Below are 18,913 nucleotides of genomic sequence, written 5' to 3'. Positions count from 1 at the left end.
GATTCCGACTTGGTCTTCCCAGCGCGCACTCTGCTGCGGGACGGATCTCTGTCCGCCCCCCGCACGCTCGTTGTTGTGTGCTGACGATTACCGCTCTGTGCTTCGCCTTTTAGGTCATAGGGCAAAGAGTAGTTGTGAACCACAGGGACGTTCGTACTGGCTTTCAGTTCATCGCGTTAACTTCCTTTGTGTTCTTCACTTCTTACGGCTCCACTTCATTCTCCAGTGTTTTTATTTTGGCCTCAACGCTGAAGGACTCCCCAGCATTTCATGTCGGGTGGGTCTGCAGGCGATGAACTCACTTTGCTTTTGTTTATCTAGAAATGACTTGGTTTCTGCTTAAGTGTGGAGGAATTTTTGCTGGATATAGATTTCTCGGTTGACAGATTTTGTTGTTGTTGTTCTCCACTTTCAATATGTCATCCCACTAGCTTCTGGCTTCCGAGCTTTCCGATGAGAAATAAACCGAGCCTCTCAACAGTCGTGTTGAGCATCCTTCACACACGGTGAGTCACTGCTCCCTCACCCTCGGGATTCACGTTGTCTCTGGGCACGCAGTCTGATCATTCTGTGTCTCGCTGTGGGTATTTTCGAGTTTATCTGAGTTGGAATTTGTTAAGCTTCTTGGATGATATATATTTATCTTCATATTGGGGAAGTTTTCATCTAGTGTTTCTTAAAATATTTTTTCCTATCCTTTTCTCTTTTTATGATGTACATATTGGTACTCTTGGTATTTCACACATCCTTCGAGCTCTGTTCATTTTTTTTTCATTCTTTTTTTTTTCCTGCACCTTGGATTGGATAATTTCAATTATTCTGTCTTTCAGTTTATTGATTCTTTCTTCTGCATGCTCGCATCCACTGTCGATCCCGCTAGTGAATTTTTCATTTCTGTCATTGTATTTTTCATCTGCAGAATTTGATTACTTTTTATAATTTGAATCTATTTATTCATGCCCTCATTGTGTTTACTTCATTGTTTTGTGATTCTCTTTAGTTCTTTGCGCATGTTGTCCTTGAGCTCACTGACCATAGTTAGGATAGTTGATTTAATATTTTTGACTAGTTATTTCAATATTTGGGGTTCCTCAGGGATTGTTTCTGTCAAATACTTTTATTCCCATGACTAGGGCACGCTCTTCTGCTTCTTTGTGTGTTTTATCCTGAGTATGTTATGTGTAACTCTGGATGTATGATATGCCCAGTTTTAACAAATTGCTGATTTTTACTTGTTAATGGATGGAGCCGTTCATTTTTTATGTTTCTGAACAGTTTTTTTGCAAATTCTATTTCTCGTTGTTTGTGACCATTGAAGTTTCTGTTCCATTATCCCTGTGGTGAGCCTGACAAAACTTTCTTTAAATGTCTGGATGAGGAAAAAAAGGCATAAAACACAGGGTTGTGTCTTATTAAATCTGATAGATGCCTCCAGGAAATCAGAGGTCCCGAGTAGTTATTTCCTGCACTCTGTCCAGCTCCGGGCTTGCGTGGGTGGGACTCATACCTTTCCACTCCGCCAGTTTGCGTGACATCTGTCTTCATCTGTGTTTTACGTCCTGACTTGTGAGGACCTGCTGAAAATTACGTTGGTCAGGATACTCTCTACCTTACGACAAGCGGATGTTAACCGGGTTTAAGTTCGTTCGTGACCAGTCATTTCCAGTCGTTCTTCTCCGTGGGTCCACCGGGCGCCGTTCGAAGCTCGCTGCGACAGCCGTGGCGGCCCCGCGCCCTGTCCTCCCCGCCCAGTGTCCTGGCGCCGTTGAACTTGCCCTGTTGCGCCTGTCCGTGTGGGCTTGCTTCTTTTTTTTAACCTCCTAATTTAGTTGACCTTTGGATAACTCATGTTGTGTATCTGTCTACAATTGGCTATTCAATTAATTAGTATTAATTTCTACATACTTTGTTTTCAGCATCTGACTAAATTATCTCACTGTAGTAGTGTTTTAAACAAAGTTTGGGTCTTTGCGGTAAAGACTCATAATTTACATGTAATTGCAATTTTGTTTCTATCACATTTTTATGTCTTTATCTTCCATATAATTTCATTGGCTGGTACTCAACAGAACAATGTTAAATTGTAATTGTAAAGAATTTTCCTTATCCTATTTTGTCTTTAGTGATAATGTTTTTACTATTTCCCATTAAGTTTGGTGATATCTTTTGGTTTGACATTTTATATATATTTAAAAACCTAGTCCTGTTTTATCGAGAATTTTTATTCTTAAGAATTTAAATTTGTCGTACTGAGTCAGACTTACTATAAACGCCGTGAACAGATGTTGACTGATGCCCTTTGCCGTAGAGGAGTCACCTTAGCTGTCTTTGCAACTCTCACGGCACCTAGCGCGCTCTCAGGCTTGTCCATGAGGAGACGACGCGACTGCTTTTCTCGACTCACTTCGAATGGTTTCCTCGTGCTTTTCTTTGAAAGTTCTTAAGCTCATCTCATCACGTATTGATACTTTCTTGTTATAAATTCCAACATTTATAGTTTAACACCTATTTTTGTGTGTGAGAACAAGTAATTTGTTAATTGATTCTCATCGAATCAAAATAAGCCCAAATAAAGCGAAGCGTTTGTAGTCTATGATGATGGTCTTCATCCTTTTGGGCCGCTATAAGAAGACGACCATGGGGAACAACCATCCGCCTCTCGCAGTTCTGGGTGTAGGGATGTCCAAGATCAGGGCTCGGTTAGATTTGGTGTCTGGCGAGGTTCTTCTGCTTGTCGTCTTCCGGCTGCATCCTGCGTGGCGGAAGGGGGAGGCTGCGTCCTGGGCTGTCCCTTTTGGAAAGGGCAGCGATCTCATTCACTCAGGCACTCATTCAGGGGGCGCCGCCTCCCATCCCGGCTCCCTGCAGGCAGCATTTCCCCGCAGGAATCCTGGGAGGAGACACACATTTGGCCCATAACAATGGGAGCTGCACGAGGAAATTTAAAAATTAGAAACGTACTGAATGCTTGGGGTGCAGGTAAAAATCGCTTGGTACTAGTCGAGGAGTTAACAGGTGTGCTAATTGGTTTCAGTTATCTCTAAATTGTAAGCAAACCCTGGGGAACTTTTTTATACTGTTTACTCTAGGGAAAATTGAAGCTAAGGGCAGTGAAGTTATTTGCTCAGTGTTAAATAGCTAATTAGACCTGGCTAAATGGAGTAGATTTTATTTGGATTATGTAGAAGCGGTCATCTTTGAATTGGATTGTCTTTTCTTTATAGGACTAAAGTGTTTGCTGGTTGAAACATACTCTCAGTGATATGTAGAAGAGACCAAATTTATCTTTAGTCCAGATTTGGAAATAGCTGTTCTCATTGAGTAGTTACTGTTTTGAGAGGCGGGTTACTGTGGAGACCTGAGTGGTGAGAACAGCCCCACGGTTTTGTGCTGAGGAGGATGGCTTGCTCCCCGGCAGCCACCAGAGGGTGCCGTGCACTTAGTTGTAGATTTTCTGTTCAGGACGTTGTTGTCTTGGGTTTGGGATGAGCTACAACGTGGACCGCACCAGAGAACGACTGCATTGAAAGCCCGTGCGTTTCTAACATCAGCAGACTTACACCTCGTTCCTCTGAAGATTGTTCAGTCGCTGAGGATCGTTTCTACCTTGTGCGGCAAATGAACATTGACACAAGTTCAGTTTCATTTGTTGTGTTTTAAATTTCCTTTTAGCCTGGCACTTTGGGCGTGTTACTTCTTCCTTTTGGTACACGTGTATTTCGAATACTGATTTGGTTATTGTTTTATTGAATGGCTATGGCTTTTTTTTTCAATTAATAAAAGCTTTTCTCTATTTTATCGTTCAGTACTTATATATTATGTAGTAGTTATGAATGTTCAAATCCCGACCCCTGTACCTTCATCCGCTTTGAGTGTGGTGTGGAGGGGAGCACACGGACACCCTGGACCGCCGGAGAGAGGAACCAGCGGCCCCGGAGCAGCGTGAGCCCGGCGTGCAGCTGGAGCGAGAGCGACAGACCCGAGGCCGTGCCGCCTCGGGCAGATCTGGAGGACGCGGGGTGCTCTGGCAAGGACAGCCATGGCGCGGACGGGCGGCAGAGGAGAAGAGGGGGCCCAAGCACGGGAGGGGCCGAGTCCGCAAGAGAAGCCGGACGCTGAGTCTCCAGGGGCTGAGCGCGACTGAGCCCAGGACCCTGTGGACGTCGCTCATCCGTAGGGTCGCCAGAAGTCGGAGCCGGCTCGGCGACATGCACTCAGCCGCCTCCCGGCCGTGGTCCTGGGCTGCTGGCTTTTGAGGGTTGGTTTTTAAAAATCTGTGTAAGGAAGATGACGACTTGACTTTATGAGGTGGTTTAATGTTCAACTGATGTGACTCTTCGGCGTATGATAAGCATTAAATAAATGTTAACTATTACTGGATGAATGTACTTGGATTTTTAACAAAATTTAATTGAGCCATGAAAATTTTGAATCAAATGTTATTCAGCGTATTTCCACTTTTGAAACTTCTGTAGCTATAATGTTAAAGATCTTCTCATGTCTGCTTAAAATTAAGCGAAGGCCACACAGCACGTGCCGGTTTTACCATGCAGAAGGCTGCCTTGCTGAGGAGCCGGTTGAGAGGAATGCGTGTACGTTTTAATTTTTGAAAATTAAACGGTAACTGGTAGCTCTTTGGGAAAGCAAGTGGTCGTCTCTGAAGTTTTTAAGTAGAATCACCCGTTTCCGTTAGGGCAGGTATAAGCGTATCTTGCCGTGTTCCGGCACCGGCCCTGGGTCCTGGCCCTGGGTCCTGGTGCGGGTGTGGCCGGCGCCGAGGAGAGCGACAGGTGGCCCTGGTCGCCCAGGAGTGCGGCTTCCTGGGGACATCGCAGGCCCCGGCGCTCCTGAGTGACGTGTCTGAGCTGCCGTTGGTTGTAGAGAACAGTTACGCCCATTCTGTGTAACTCAGGGGTCCCGTCACTGGCAAGTGAAAGCAGAATCAAACCGTCCCTGCGAGTCGCGGGCCCGGCGCGCGGCCGCACGTCACGGAGCGGTGCCCTCGGCCGGCCGGGCGCCCGTGCGGGAGGAGCTCGCAGGGCCTATGATGGGGACAGTTGGGGGCGCGGTGGTTGGCAGCGGCCGGTCGCTGCCGTCGGGCCTCTCCGTGCGCACTCGCGACCGCCGAGGGTGCCCTCGGAGCCCGGGCTGTCGCGGGTCCCCCCGGTCCGTGAGGAGGGGGGCCGCCTGCGCTCTGTCACAGCGTTCGCTAGAAAGGCGGCGCAGCCCCGTCGGAGTCCGCGCTCCCTCCGCGTCCCTCAGGCGTGCGGACCTCGGGCCTCGCTTCGTCGCGGGGGCCGCGGCAGCTTCACGCCACCTGCTGTGCCCGTCGCTCAGCCGGGCGTCTGCGTGGACGGTCGCGGAACCTGCAGGGCCGTAGCTCGCGGGCTGCGCCTGCCGCCTCCACGGACCCGCGTGGATCGGGGAGTCCACGGCGCCACACGCGGGCCCCGCGTGCCACACGCGTTTGCAGTCAGCAGTGTGTCTGTCTGCAGGGCTTTCCACGCCGGCAAAAACGCCCCGACCCCGGTCTGTGGCCTGTCCCTCCTGGCCGCGCCCTCGTCAGCGCTCGCCACACCGTGGCCCTCCCGTGTGGCCCTCCCGCGGGCGAGCGCCAGTCCCGCCTCTCACACCCCGTCGCCGCACAGCAGCCGGAGCGATCTGTTCAGAACGGGAGAGACGGGCCAGCGGCCTTCGGGGACAACGCTGCGTTTCCTGTTGCGGGGAAACCCGCGCTCACTGCCAGAGCCGCGGTCCCCAGGCGAGGACGCGCCCTCTTCGGTTGCTGACTTTCCTCAGGGGCCGGAGGCGTGTCGCGCGCACTCGAGGCGCTTCGCCTTTGTTCCGCGGCACCAGCGAATGAACCGGGGGGCCTCGGCGGCCTGCGCTGTGCCCGTTTTCTGTCTCGCCTGAGTTTTCTGTCTCGCCTGACGCCGTCCCCGCCTGCCTGTTCCCCACGGGGCCGTGGGCCGTCACTCCCCTGCTGGCAGCGACCCGCCTCGTTTCCTGTAGGCTTTTTTTTTTTTTTTTCTTTTTGCAGGAGCTGGAAAGCTCTCCTTCCAGTCGTACCACAGCTGGGTCTCGGCGTTTCCGATTCCGCTGTAAATGTCACCTGCTCCCAGAGGGGTCCTCTGTGGCGACCAGTGTGGTTATCTCTCTATCACTGTGTCATCACTCTTTTTAAACGGTTTAGATTTTAACCTTAAAAATAAGTGCGAAATCGTGTTCTAAAATGTAAGAGAGCGCAACAAGGTGTGCAGTGAACGGTTTCCCCATCCGCGTTGCCATCAGCCACAGCGGCACCTGTCACGCGCGCGTCCTCGCCTCCCAGAGGCCCCTGGTCGCGGGACAGGCAGGCGGCAGCGTCTGTGACGGCGTCAGTGTTCCTCGGCTGGTCTCGTTTTCGACCGGGCTCGGCCCCTTTACTAGAGCAAGTGGATTTCAGGGGGCTCACGAGCTGGCACCGGGGCCCGTAAACCGTCTCTACGGCCCGCACCCCCACCCCCTGGCCTCAGACAGCCCCCTGGAAATGAGGCCCCGAGAGTGAACCTCTGCACTCGGCCAGCCGCCCCCTCGGCCTTCGTTCTCCCTTCAGCCGGCCCCTGCCGGTCGCCGAGGCGAAGGCGAGCCCCGTCCGCCCATGACCTCCCCTCCGTGGCTCGGGAACAGCTTCCTTCCTCCTCTGGCTCCTCGCTGCTAAGTGTCTCCTCGGCTTCAGCACGGCCCTGCCCGTGAGGGCGGCGCTCAGAGGCGTGAGCCCCACGCGGGAGGGCGGTGACACGTCGGGACCGCGGAGCTGGGGGACCTGAGTGTGCGTCCTGGCCGCGTGCCTTGGGCACGAGTTTTCAGACCTTAAAGTGGGACGCATGCTATAGCTCTATCAAGGGTCGTTTTGAAGATACAACTAAAAAGTGGATTGCGTTTATTTCCTGTGGCCGTTGTAGCAAACTACCACAAACTCGGTGGCAAACAAGTTGTCTTAAAGCAGCAGAAATTTGGTTTCTTAGTTCTGGAGGTCAGAAGTCAGAAGTCGGTGACCTTGGCCTCAAGTCGAGGTGCCAGCAGGGCCGGGCTTGCCCCGGAGGCTCTGTGGCAGGAAGGCTCCGTGCCCCTTCTGCGTTCGGGGCACCGCCGGGGACCGCCAGCGTCCCCCGGCTGCATCGCCCAGTCTCCCCCAGTCCCCCTCTGTGGCTGCCGTCTCCTCTCGTGCCTGTGCCCCCCGCCCCCCGCCTCAGGCACTTAGGGTTGCGTTCGCGTCCACCCAGGTAACCCAGGTAATTTCATTTTTAAATCCTCAGCCTTAATCACACCTGCAAAGACCCTTTCCCCATGTAAGGTGACACAGTTCTGGGGAGCAGGACCGCATCTCGGGGGGCCTTGCTCACACTGGTGCGTAGATGCGCACACAGCACACTCGGTGCCCGGCAGGCAGGGTTTATACCTTCTGCGGGAGGGGCGGCCAGGAAGGGCTTCAGCCTCTCAGAAGGATTCAACCATCCGCTTTCCTGGGCCGCCTGGGGGCCGGGGAGTGTGAGAAGGGGTTTTTAAGCAAGACGAAGTAAAGGAAATTGGGGGTCGGACCGTGTTATTTTACTTAGTACAGTGGATAAATGGGATAGGTGTGTACGGAGGGATTTTCTGTGTCAGATTTTGGTTATTTTCTTGTTCACACGTGTGTAGGACGACTTACCTGTTTTCGGTGTTTACGTTTACAGGGTGGACAGAGGTGAAGGAGGCAGCGGGGGTTGGGGTGGGCTGCGTGTTACGGCTGGAAGGTGGGTGGTCGATTCCCTTCTTATAGCACAGGAAGTTCACACGTGAACTAACTAGTGGATGAGAGAGAGGTCACAGAGTGGATGCGAAAATTCTCCTGGATGTTAGACAGGAGTCGTTGTCACTTAGAATGAAAAAGAAAGCGTGGGGGATTTGACAACAGCGAGCGTAACGTGAAGTGTCATGACTGACGTCCCTGCTTTCCTCTCCCTGTCTCTTCCAGGTCCCTTGGCATGGACCCGGGCTCCGTGGGCGGGTTAGACTTGACCGATCAGACTCCTGTTTTATTAGGGAGTACGGCCATGGCAACTGGTCTCACCAATGTCGGAAACTCATTCAGCGGTCCGCCTAATCCTTTGGTTTCTAGATCCAATAAGTTTCAAAACTCTTCGGTGGAAGATGACGACGACGTCGTTTTTATCGAACCTGTCCATCCGCCCCCGCCTTCCGCACCTGTGGTCACCGACCAAAGAGCCATCGTATTTGCATCATCGAAAAACGAAGAACTGCAAGGAAATGATTCCAAAATTCTTCCTTCCTCAAAAGAATTGGCTTCTCAAAAGGGAAGTGTGAGTGAGACAATTGTCATTGATGACGAAGAGGACATAGAAACAAGTCAAGGGCAAGAAAAAAATTCCTCCAATTTTATTGAACCTCGGAGACCTCCTGAGACTAAAAACAGAACCAATGATGTGGATTTCTCCACTTCCAGTTTTTCAAGAAGTAAGGTAAATGCAGGAATGGGTAATAGTGGTATCACCACAGAACCAGACTCCGAAATTCAGATTGCTAATGTTACAACCTTAGAAACAGGTGTGAGCTCTGTGAATGATGGCCAATTAGAAAATACTGACGGGCGAGATATGAACTTAATGATTACACATGTAACGTCACTGCAGAATACCAGCTTGGGAGATGTCTCTAACGGCCTGCAGTCAAGTAATTTTGGTGTTAATATGCAAACATACACCCCATCTTTGACTTCACAGACCAAGACTGGAGTAGGACCTTTTAATCCTGGTAGAGTGAATGTTGCAGGAGATGAATTTCAGAATGGAGACTCCGCCGCTCATCACAGCCCTGGTAAGCGTGGGTGGTCTCCTCCCCCGAGTAAATGCGTCTGGGCCTCTGTGCCGCCTTGTCATCATAGTAAGTGGTGCCACCTTGCTTAGTTTATTCACGGAAGATGTTAATTCTGTCGCTGTGTAAGTTTGAGATCTTAGCTAATGAGCGCTGTAAAACCATGTGTAGCATTTCTCCGTAAGTATTAGAAAACTCATCACAAGAATTTATGTCTAAAGGATTAAAAAAATACTCTTTACATCTCCTGCCACTGAACTCTCACAATTTAGGATCTTATTCGTCATGTACTAGCTTTTTGCTAATGTACTTTCAGTCGTATCGTTTCAATGTGTAGAGAACAAAAAAATAAACAGCACACTTACGGAGCAATGTGATATTGTATAATAATTGTACTTAGATTGGTTTTTACTTGCTTTGTGTTTAATTTTGACTTCCGAGTCTAATTTTTACTTACCAGCATTGGATTTTTTATATTCGAAGTTGGTAAAGTTTTCCTGCGGGCAGCTTCGCCCTGGCAGAAACACAGCAGGCCGGCTTGGCCAGGGCCGGGCCTTCTGTCACACTGGCCCCCAGCCGGGGTGGGCGTCTGCCCCTGCCCCTCCCTTCCTCTCCTGCTGTGCGGTCCCGGCTCCTCCTCTCAGCATTTAGGCTCATTAGTGACTTCCTCAGCCCGAGAGTTGTGGAGAATATGAAGAAATGACTGAGACCTAGGCAGTGAAGAATGCTCTGTGAAATGCCAGTCATTTTTCTTTTTTACTTATTCTTTCTTTGGTTACGAGGGTAATATCTAATATTCAAGTATGTTTGCAGAATCCGTAATTGAAAAATGAGTGGGAAAGACCCCTGCAGTTTCACTAATTGAAGATTAATGCTCTGAGTGGTTTTCGTTCACTCTTTTTCCTTTGTTTTTTAACTTGATTGAAATGCAACTGTAATTTTGCTTCTACTTTTTCCCCATTTATCGTTACACTGTATTTTCTCATGCCAGTGACATTTATGCACAGAAGTTTTGAGGGCTGCGCGGTGGGTTGGATGACCACTCCCATGTTTGCCTTTCCCGTGTTTTGCTGTTGTAGGTCTAAGGTGAACACCTTTGTTCAGATTTCTGATTATTTCTTTAGCATGTATACCTAGAAGTGAAGTTACTAGACCAAAGACTATCACTACCCCTGTTTCCCTAAAGGTTTTTGATTTAAAAACTATATCTGGTTTATAGTGATGTTGAAAGAAATGTGTTTCTTGTTACTCAGTTTTGAAAATTTTTCATTTTCCATATACACTGTGTGTGTGTTTATATACACATTTTTTTTGTAGGTACAACAGTGTTGTGTACATATGGGTGGTACCTGTGTGTGTGGAGTATGTGTGAATTTGAGCTTTTTTTAGTTCTGGAAATAATATTGTCGTATTGCCTTCCAGAAAGTTCTTTCCAATTTATACTACCACCAGTCGTATTCTGGAATGTCTTTCATTGTAACCTTCCAGCTCACATAAAAGTTTAGGAAACGATGATCAAATTATTTTTAAAATGGCAATTTTGTCTTTTTCACAAAAAGTACATTAAAAACATTAGAATGTGAAAAAGGAACTAACGTTCAGTGTCACCACTGAGAAAGTGTCACCGCTGAGGACGGCTCAGGGGAGGGCTGTGGTTCTGCTGGTTTCTCACGCTCGCCCCCGGCCGGCAGGGGGTCTCGAACTTTCCACGACATCAAGCATATGTTTGATTTTGTTAATTCTCCAGCTCGGTCCCAGTCTTTACTGCTTAAATAACTCTTAAGCACGTATTTGGGGATACTTACTTCTTGAGGACTGTTGCTGGGTCTAAGGGACATGACAAGAACCGTGCTCCTATTTACTCAGACACAAGGGAACGCAAAGCAGTCCTCAGAGCAGCCAAGAGTGCCTGCTGCTCCTGCGCTTGTCACTTAGCTCTGTGTTCACGTGCTGCTCTCATTTGTAATAAGATCTCGGCTCCTCGTGCCGGCCCTTGGACTGATTCACCTGCCACCTTTTGATGTCCCTTGTGTAAAACAGAGGGTTGAGGTACAGCACTCAGGTCCCTTTTGGTTTTGGAGGAGGTGAACATCCGAAAGGAGGGAAGTGTGAGATGTGGAACACGGAGAAGGAGCTGCGAGAAAGTCAGGTCGATGGACGCCGCTGAGTGTGAAGAGGTCCCTGTAGGTGCGCGTGAGATGGCAAGCCACGGAACTGAGCCCGAGCGGCCGCTCCTCCTGGAGCATGTTCCGGCGCCTTTTGAGGCGGCTTCGGCGGGGTTGCCGCGTGGGTGGTCTGTGTGTGCCGCCCGGTGGTCAACTTGTACCCCTGGGTGGCCTGCGCGTCCCCCTGGGTGGCCTGCGCGTCCCCACCCGGTTGCGTTGTCCCTTCATGCCTTGGCGCTGGCCGCAGGGCTGGGCTCCGTGCACCGGTGCGCGGCCTGCGGGGACCCTGAGGCATGGTGGGCTCTCGGCCCTCGGACGTCGCGGTCCTCGCGGCTCTGTAGCGAGACGGTTCCCTGCGCTCGCGATGTGCACGTCCTGGGGACGGAAGGGCGTGTGTAGCGTGGGAGCCCAGCATTCGGAAGAGCCTAGACAGGAACAACGTACAGGAGGTCGAAGTGGTGCAGATGCGAAGCAGTGGCGGCAGGTTTCAGAATGGGAGAAGCCGCGGGCGGGCAGCGGCCCGGACCCCAGCGAGGCGCGCCCGGAGGCGGAGCTCGGCTTCCGGGAGCCAGCGTGGCCGCGGAGGCGGAGAGGGAGTGTTGTCTGGAAAATCGGTTCTGGGAAGGAGTGTCGCCTGCAGTCATGTGTGAACCTGTCGATGGCGGTGGCTGGTCAGGGTTTATTATACTTGTATGTTGAAGTGCGTGTGTCTTGCTTACAGTAATATTCTGCAAATCGATTCCCGTTCACAAACCACCCGCCGGTATGCGTGGCGCCCGTGTGCAGAGCCCACTGCGTGCTGGTCGCCGTGGCGTGTCACCCGGGTTGCTCGCTCAGTGCCACCGGTCGTGCGATGTTGGCACCGTTCAGACAGGAGTTGGGCGCAGGGTTTAAGCAACCTCCAGGCCTGGCGAGTGGCGGAGCCTGGACGTCACCAGCCATCCTGACCCCAGGACGTGTGTCCCTCCCCTCCGCGGTGCCGCCGTTTGACACGAGTCTCCGAGCGTGAATACCTGTTCCATGCCTCTTCCTGTGTTTTGTTCCTTAGACTCGTGGATCTCGCAGTCGGCATCGTTCCCCCGTAATCAGAAGCAGCCCGGGGTGGACTCCTTATCGCCGGTGGCCTCGCTCCCCAAACAGATTTTCCAGCCTTCCGCCCAGCAGCAACCCACTAAGCCAGTTAAAGTCACTTGTGCAAACTGCAAGAAACCGTTACAGAAGGGGCAGACGGCTTACCAGCGGAAAGGCTCCGCGCACCTCTTCTGTTCCACCACCTGCCTCTCCTCCTTCTCGCACAAGCCTGCTCCAAAGAAACTCTGTGTCATGTGTAAAAAGTAAGCCATCCCTCTCCGCGGGGCCCGCGGAGCCGCATGTTGGTGGCATGGGGTTTCAGGGAGCTTCCTAGAGTCTCAGAGGTGGCTTCGGGGAGTCCTCCGCGTGGCCAGCGGCTTCCGACCACAAGGGCGTCCGACACAGAGGAGCTTTGGGGTCAACGCAGGTGCCCGGCCGTGTAACTAGTTTTGTCTGTAAGCTCTAGTGGACTCCCTGAATTTGTAAAAATACACGCACGTTTACACTATTAATTATAAGACTTTAGTTCTAAACAGATAAAATTGTTAAGCAGTGTATATATGACTAGTTCTATATGAAACTAGATCAGATTTCACACTGTCTTCCTATTCAGGTTATTTAAAATTGGCAAGTCTTTGGATTTATGTGTGCTTACGTGTGTCGTGAACATTAAGTCATTAGCGTACTCACGATTGCAAGACAGATGCCAGCTCCGACAGCCTTGGAGAGACAGGGTGTTCGCTCCTGCCAGCTTTTAGGTTTGGCTTCGCTGGTTAGAAATAAGCGGAGCCTGGCACCTCACGTGCGGAGCGGGTGGGTTTTCTTGCGCTGCCCCGAGCGGCCCGAGTCAGCGAGGACAGTTTTGGTCCTAGGACTTTGGAAAGGGCTTCATGCTCTGTACAAGCCCAACAGATTCAAATGTTGGAGCGGTGGTCGTGTGCTTTTTTAGATTGCTTTACAGTAGTGGACTTGGACCCTGTAGTGTGGGATCCCGAAAGTCAGAATTAAAGGAAAGCGGCAGAGGTCACCGGTATTGTCGCTTCCTGGCGTTTCTGATCGTAGTGACAGCTGTGCGGGACGGTGGGTGGGAGCGTTTAGGGTTGTAGGTGTGTTTCAGCTCAGATGTCCTCTCTAGGATGTGTGTCATGGTCCCGTGACCTCGATAGCTCCTGCTTTCTGCTTACCCGCGGCAGGGAAGGTGAACCGGTACTGTAAATTTGTACCTCAGTAAAGTGGGCCTTGACATTAAACGCTATGTAAACAACCGCAGCCTTTTTGTTTCTGTGTTTCCAGTGTCTGCGAGCCTCGTTAAGGAGTTCGAGGATAACCTAGGTTACGGCAAGGGCTTAACAGTATAAAGCTTTGCTTTCGAGGAAATTGAAAATGTCAGTTATTGCTCTTATGTTTGACGTTTTGAAAACAGAATTTCACTCTGAGTCGCTGCTCTCACTTTCAGAGACATAACCGCCATGAAGGGGACCATCGTTGCGCAGGTGGACTCGAGCGAGTCCTTCCAGGAGTTCTGCAGCACGTCCTGCCTGTCCCTCTACGAGGACAAACAGAGCCCCGCCAAGGGGGCACTGAATAAGTCGCGGTGTACGATCTGCGGCAAACTGACGGAGGTCTGTGCTTCGTGCTTTGTCACTTAGTTCCGACGGGCGTGTCTCGACAGCTGTGACATGCTCTTTCACGAGTGTGTATTTCCTTAAACCTGAGGAGGTGTGTGAAGTTGATCTGAGTACCCCATGGGAGAATGATCTAGGAAAAGTTAAAATATAATGCAATATAAAATGCAATTGATCACTTTTACCTGAGGTGAGGTGAACTCACAGACACAACTGTAGTGTTTCAAGAGAGAGGCTGACTACGTAAGAAAGACAGTCTTGCTTGAGAGGTAGAACCAGCGGAGGGAATGTTTTTACGACTTCACGTTGTCAACATGGTATTGAGTGTTTGCATTTGATTGAAGTAACCTGTGTGCACATGCCCCACTGGAATTATTTATGAGCTTGGGTCTCTACACCCTTTTCCAGAGCACTGCACCTATTTATAGTTCCTTTTGGATTCTTCTGAAGAGTTCAGGTCTGTTTGTTTCAGAAGCTTTATATCAACACTGAAGCTGGCTTGTTTCATCTTCAGAGACCTCTAGAGAAATTTGCAGTGAAGTCACTGCTGGCTCCCCCACCATACATGTGCTCCTTGTGTGTGTGAATTTGGCTTAAAGGATAATGAAATGTACTTCGCCTTTTGTCTTCTCTTAAGCTTTTCACAGAGATATCGAGGCATCTTTTTACTGGAGTGCCTCATTTTTTGACTACTTGTCACACTCTTTTTTTTAACTTTGTGTGTTCTTTCTCTTTTAGATTCGCCACGAAGTTAGCTTTAAAAATATGACTCATAAGCTGTGCAGTGACCACTGCTTTAATAGATACAGAATGGCCAACGGTCTGACCATGAACTGCTGCGAGCAGTGCGGGGAGTACCTGCCCAGCAGAGGCGCCGCGCACAACATCCTGGTGCTCGACGGGCAGCAGAAGCGCTTCTGCTGCCAGGGCTGCGCCAGCGAGTACAAGCAGGTGAGCGGCGGCCTCGCCAGCTGCGGACGGCCGCGGACGGGTCCCTGCGCCGGCATTTGTTAACCATTCCCGTTCCATTTATCATCTTCGCGTCTTGGAAATGACCTGTCTCAGAGGAACACTGAAATACACGTAGATGATTAGAAAGAAACTTACGATTTTTAAACATAAGGGCAAATGCTACCAGAATGAGTCTTCTTTTGAATTTTCTGTTGCGGGTGGTGGAGGGGTTGCAAAGAATGATTTTTTCAAATTGTTAAAGCTTAGCTTAGGACTGATTATCTCATTTTTCAGTTTCAAGGTCAATTTTGTTTTTAAGGTCTTTTTAATTTAGTTTATACATAAAAAAAGATATACCCCGAGAAGTCCAGCTCCTGTTTCCGTCTTTTTCTCTTGATTCCTACTCATCCTTTATAGGGATTAGTGTTCAGTTCTTACTATTTTATGTTTTATGTTCCTTCTGAAAAATTAAGGAAATGCATAAATCATTCTTAGTTTTTCTGTTTTCCTGTACAAAAGGCAGCACATCACACACACTTCACTGTGCCTTCCGGCTTTGCTTCACTGAGTTTCTTGGAAATCAGCCCCTCGTCATGCACAGAGCTTCCTCCTCTCCCGGTGCGGCTGCACGAGGTGTGCTCTGGTTGTTTTAAACACCCAGCATTCAGACTTAAATTATAGGAACTTAGGGATACATTGTGTTCGTTAGACCCCGGGCTCAGGCAGTGGGGAGTCTGGAGGCCAGAGGTCACAGGTCACATGTTTCTCCCCGTTGGTTTCGGGCACGGCTGCTCTTCCGGGCTTGCAGGTGGCCGCCGTGCTGTGTTGTCCCGTGGTCTCTTCTCCATGCAAAGGGAGGCGACGGGGAGAGGTCGATCTTCCTCTTCCGTGAAGAGCCCCTTCCTGTCTGGCCGAGGCCCCACCCGTAGGACTTCGTCTGCCCTCGCCTGCCTCCCTGAGGCCCTGTCCCGCACGCGGCCTCAGCGGAGGTTAGGGCTTCAAAACACAATTCTGGGGGTGACACAGCTCAGACTGTGACAGTGTTGAAGACGAAGAAAACGAAAACTCAAAGCGTGTAGCTTCCCGAGGTGGTCGCGACCCTACGGCCGCCTGCCTTGTGGCGCGCGTGCAGCCCCGGGGGACCCTCCCCGCGCAGCCCCGGGGGTCCCTCCCCGCCGGACCACGTCCGAGGCCACACGGCGTCGGTTTGGCCGCTTGGCGGGCGGCGGCGGCGTTTGGGTCGTTGCCAGTGTCGCTGTCGCAGACAGCGGGGGCGGATGCCCGGGCCGCGCTCTGCGTCGGGGGCCCTGGCGGCACGGCGGGGGTGTTGGCGCGGGTGTCCTCCCGTCGGGACGGTGCTGAGCAGCTTTCCGTCTCTCAGAGCTGAGGGACCGTCTTTTCTGTGGATTATTCGTTTACATCTTTTACCCGTTTTTGTTGTTGTTCGGGCTTCGGTCTCGAAATTTTTCCCGTGACATCGAGCATTTACTGTAACGAGCAAACGCCCCCGGTCGCCGGTTCCGGAAGCAGCCCGAGCGCCTGCCGCGCGGCGGAGAGGCTGGCGACAGAGGCCGGGGGCGCGCGTCGTGGGCGGCGCACTTCCGCCTCGGGCGACCGGAAGCTGCAGCCACCGCGGCGCACTTCCGCCTCCGGCGACCGGAAGCCGCGGCCGCCGCGCGCGTGTCCACGCCGCCTGGAAGGCTCAGGGCGCGCGCGGCCCTCCCGGTGGCCCCCGGGGCCGACCGCCGCGTCCGGCCGGCAACCCCCGGCCCCCAGCGCTGTGTCCTGATCGGCAGGACCCTGGTCGGGACGCGCAACGCCAGCCGCCCCCCCGCGGCCCCTGCTCTGCCGCCCGATCTGCGCCGCCGCCGCCGCCTCAGACGCAGCCACCGATCCGACCGTCAGTGTCGCGGCTTGGGTCATACACCTCATGTAAATGACATCGCTCTGTGTCGAGATCCATCCTCGTGCAGTGTGACTGTGGTTGGTGCTTATAGACATTTTTGTCATGGAAAGTTTCTAGTTTTAAGTTGTATTTAACGGTTCTATTGCTTCTGGATTGCGCTTCATATGCTTTTCTCAGTCCCAGGCCGTAAGACATGGGCCGTGTTCCGTGTTCCCCTCATGCTTGCCGAGGCTTCGTCTCGTATGTAAATCTTTAACCCGCCCGGTGTACCCTGGCGCACAGCTGAGTTACAGGGCACGTGTCCTCCGCTTCCAGGGGACCGATCTCGAGAGCCAGAGTCTTTATGGTGTCGGAATGCCTGTCACAGAACGAAGGGTTTCGTTCTGCTTGTGACACCAGTTTTCTTGTTAACTTCGTTCATAAATATTTTATGTTTTTGTTATTTAAAGGAGGTTTTTTCTCCCATGATTCTTTGCGTGCGTGTACACATAACGTGCAGGCGTATTTTTAGCTGGTTCTAAATGCCTGCTCCCAGCGGAACCACATTTTATGTGTCCGCTTGTGTGTTGATGTAATTTGGTTTGTTTTCACCTTTTGGCTGTGGCGAGTGGCAGTACAGTGAACCCTGGGACGCGGGTGTCAGCTCGGGTCTGTTTTCAGTTCTGAGGGTACACACTTAGGAGTGGCGTTGCTGGGTCATAGCGAAGTTGTACAGTTTGCTTTATGAGGAACGATAGACTGTTTTCCACAACTGCATCATTCATTTACATTTCTGCCAGCAATACGTGAGGGTTCATCTACTGTACATCTTTGCCAACTCTGATTTTTCATTAAAAAAAATTTTTTTTGTTATAGTCATCTTGGTAGGTGTGAAATGGTATCTCTTTGTGGTTGTGATTTGCATTTCTTGATGACTAATGATGTTGAGCATGTTTTCATGTGCTTATTGACCTTTTGTATATCTTTGGAGAAGTATTTATGGAAGTCCTTTGCCCATGTTTGAATTTCATTGTTTTTTTCTTTTGTTCTTGCGTCATAGGAATTCTTCGCATATCGTGAATGTTAATTCTTTGTCTGATAACATGGTTGCAGATACTGCCTGCCATATGTGGACTGTCTTTTTACTTTCTGAATAATGTCATTTCATACAGAAAAGTTTTTAATATTAATGAAGTCAAATTTACCTCCTTTTTTCTTTTGTCGATATGTTTTTGGCACCATAACTAAGAACTTGTTGCCCAATCAAAGGTCAAGATGTTTTATTCCCCGTGTTTTCTTTTAAGAGTTTTATGGTGTTTACTCTTAGGTCCTTGGTCCATTTTGAATTGATTTTTGTTTATGTATAAGGCAGGCATCCAACTTACCATTCTTTTGCTTGTGAAAGTCCAGTAGTCCCAGCACCGTATGTTGAAGAGACTGTGATTTCTCAGTGGATGGACTGGTCATACTTGTCAAACATTAATTGGCCGTAGATGGGTGGGTTTATTTTTGGACTCTCGGTTCTGTATTCTGTTGATCTGCATGTTGATTCTTAATGCAGGTATGTTATGATAACTATCTTAGTAGTAAGTTTGGAAATCAGGAAATGAGTCCTCCAATTTTGTTCTTTTTCAAGATTGTTGAGATATTTTAGATCTGTTGCAGTTTCATATGAATTTGAGGACCAGCTTTCCCATTTCTGCAGAAAAGGCTATTAGAATTTTGATAGTGATTGCGTTGGTCTGTAGATTGCTTTGGATACTGTTGACTTTTCAGCAGTGTTAAATCTTCCTATCTATGAACATGGGCTGTCTCCTATTTATTCGGGTTTTCTTAGTTTCTTTCTGCAGTCTTCTGTAGTTCTCAGTGAACAAGTTTTTAATCCTTGGTTACATTTATACCTGGGTAGTTTATTTTTCAGTTGCTGTCGTTAGTGGCATTGCTTCATTAATTTCCTTTTCAGAGTGTACATTGCTATTTTTTAGAAACATAGCTGATATTTGAGTGTTTATCTTGTACCCTACAACTTTGTTGAAATCATTTATTAGCTTTAGTAGCTTTATTATGGATCCCTTGGGATTCTCTCTCTGTATATGGAGTCATGTCATCTGCAAACCGCAAAACTTCTTTCCAGTCTGCATGCCTTTTGTTATTTTTCTCTAATTGCCCTGGCTAGAACTTTCACTGTTGTGCAGAATAGAAGTGGCAAAGGTGGGCATCCTTGTTTTGTTCCTGATTTTAGAGCTTTGTGTCATTCACCGTGTTCACATACGCCATTTATTATGTTGAGGTGGTTTGTTGAATTTTTTTTTTATCATAAAAGGATGTTGGATTTTGTCAGACTTTTATCACATCATTTGAGA

General features: G+C 50.0%; 1 protein-coding gene across 5 annotated transcripts in view; it reads left to right on the top strand.

Annotated features, from left to right (window-relative positions):
- Window positions 1–18,913, top strand: part of ZMYM2 (zinc finger MYM-type containing 2) — a 75,558-nt gene that overhangs the window by 14,341 nt on the left and 42,304 nt on the right. For 4 of the 5 annotated variants that reach the window (XM_036228363.1, XM_036228364.1, XM_016121909.2 and 1 more), the window contains exons 3-6: window positions 7,997–8,856; window positions 12,067–12,352; window positions 13,546–13,711; window positions 14,453–14,665. In XM_036228363.1, the coding sequence (XP_036084256.1) occupies window positions 8,007–8,856; window positions 12,067–12,352; window positions 13,546–13,711; window positions 14,453–14,665 (1,515 nt within the window). In that variant the 5' untranslated portion in view covers window positions 7,997–8,006. The remainder of the gene's footprint in view (window positions 1–7,996; window positions 8,857–12,066; window positions 12,353–13,545; window positions 13,712–14,452; window positions 14,666–18,913) is intronic. The other variant, XM_036228365.1, reaches the window with a different exon arrangement.

The sequence above is a fragment of the Rousettus aegyptiacus genome, unplaced genomic scaffold, assembly GCF_014176215.1.
Source record: "Rousettus aegyptiacus isolate mRouAeg1 unplaced genomic scaffold, mRouAeg1.p scaffold_m13_p_11, whole genome shotgun sequence".
Taxonomy (NCBI): domain Eukaryota; kingdom Metazoa; phylum Chordata; class Mammalia; order Chiroptera; family Pteropodidae; genus Rousettus; species Rousettus aegyptiacus.
The sequence above is the reverse complement of the archived record's forward strand: the minus strand, read 5'-3'. Positions and strand labels throughout refer to the sequence as shown.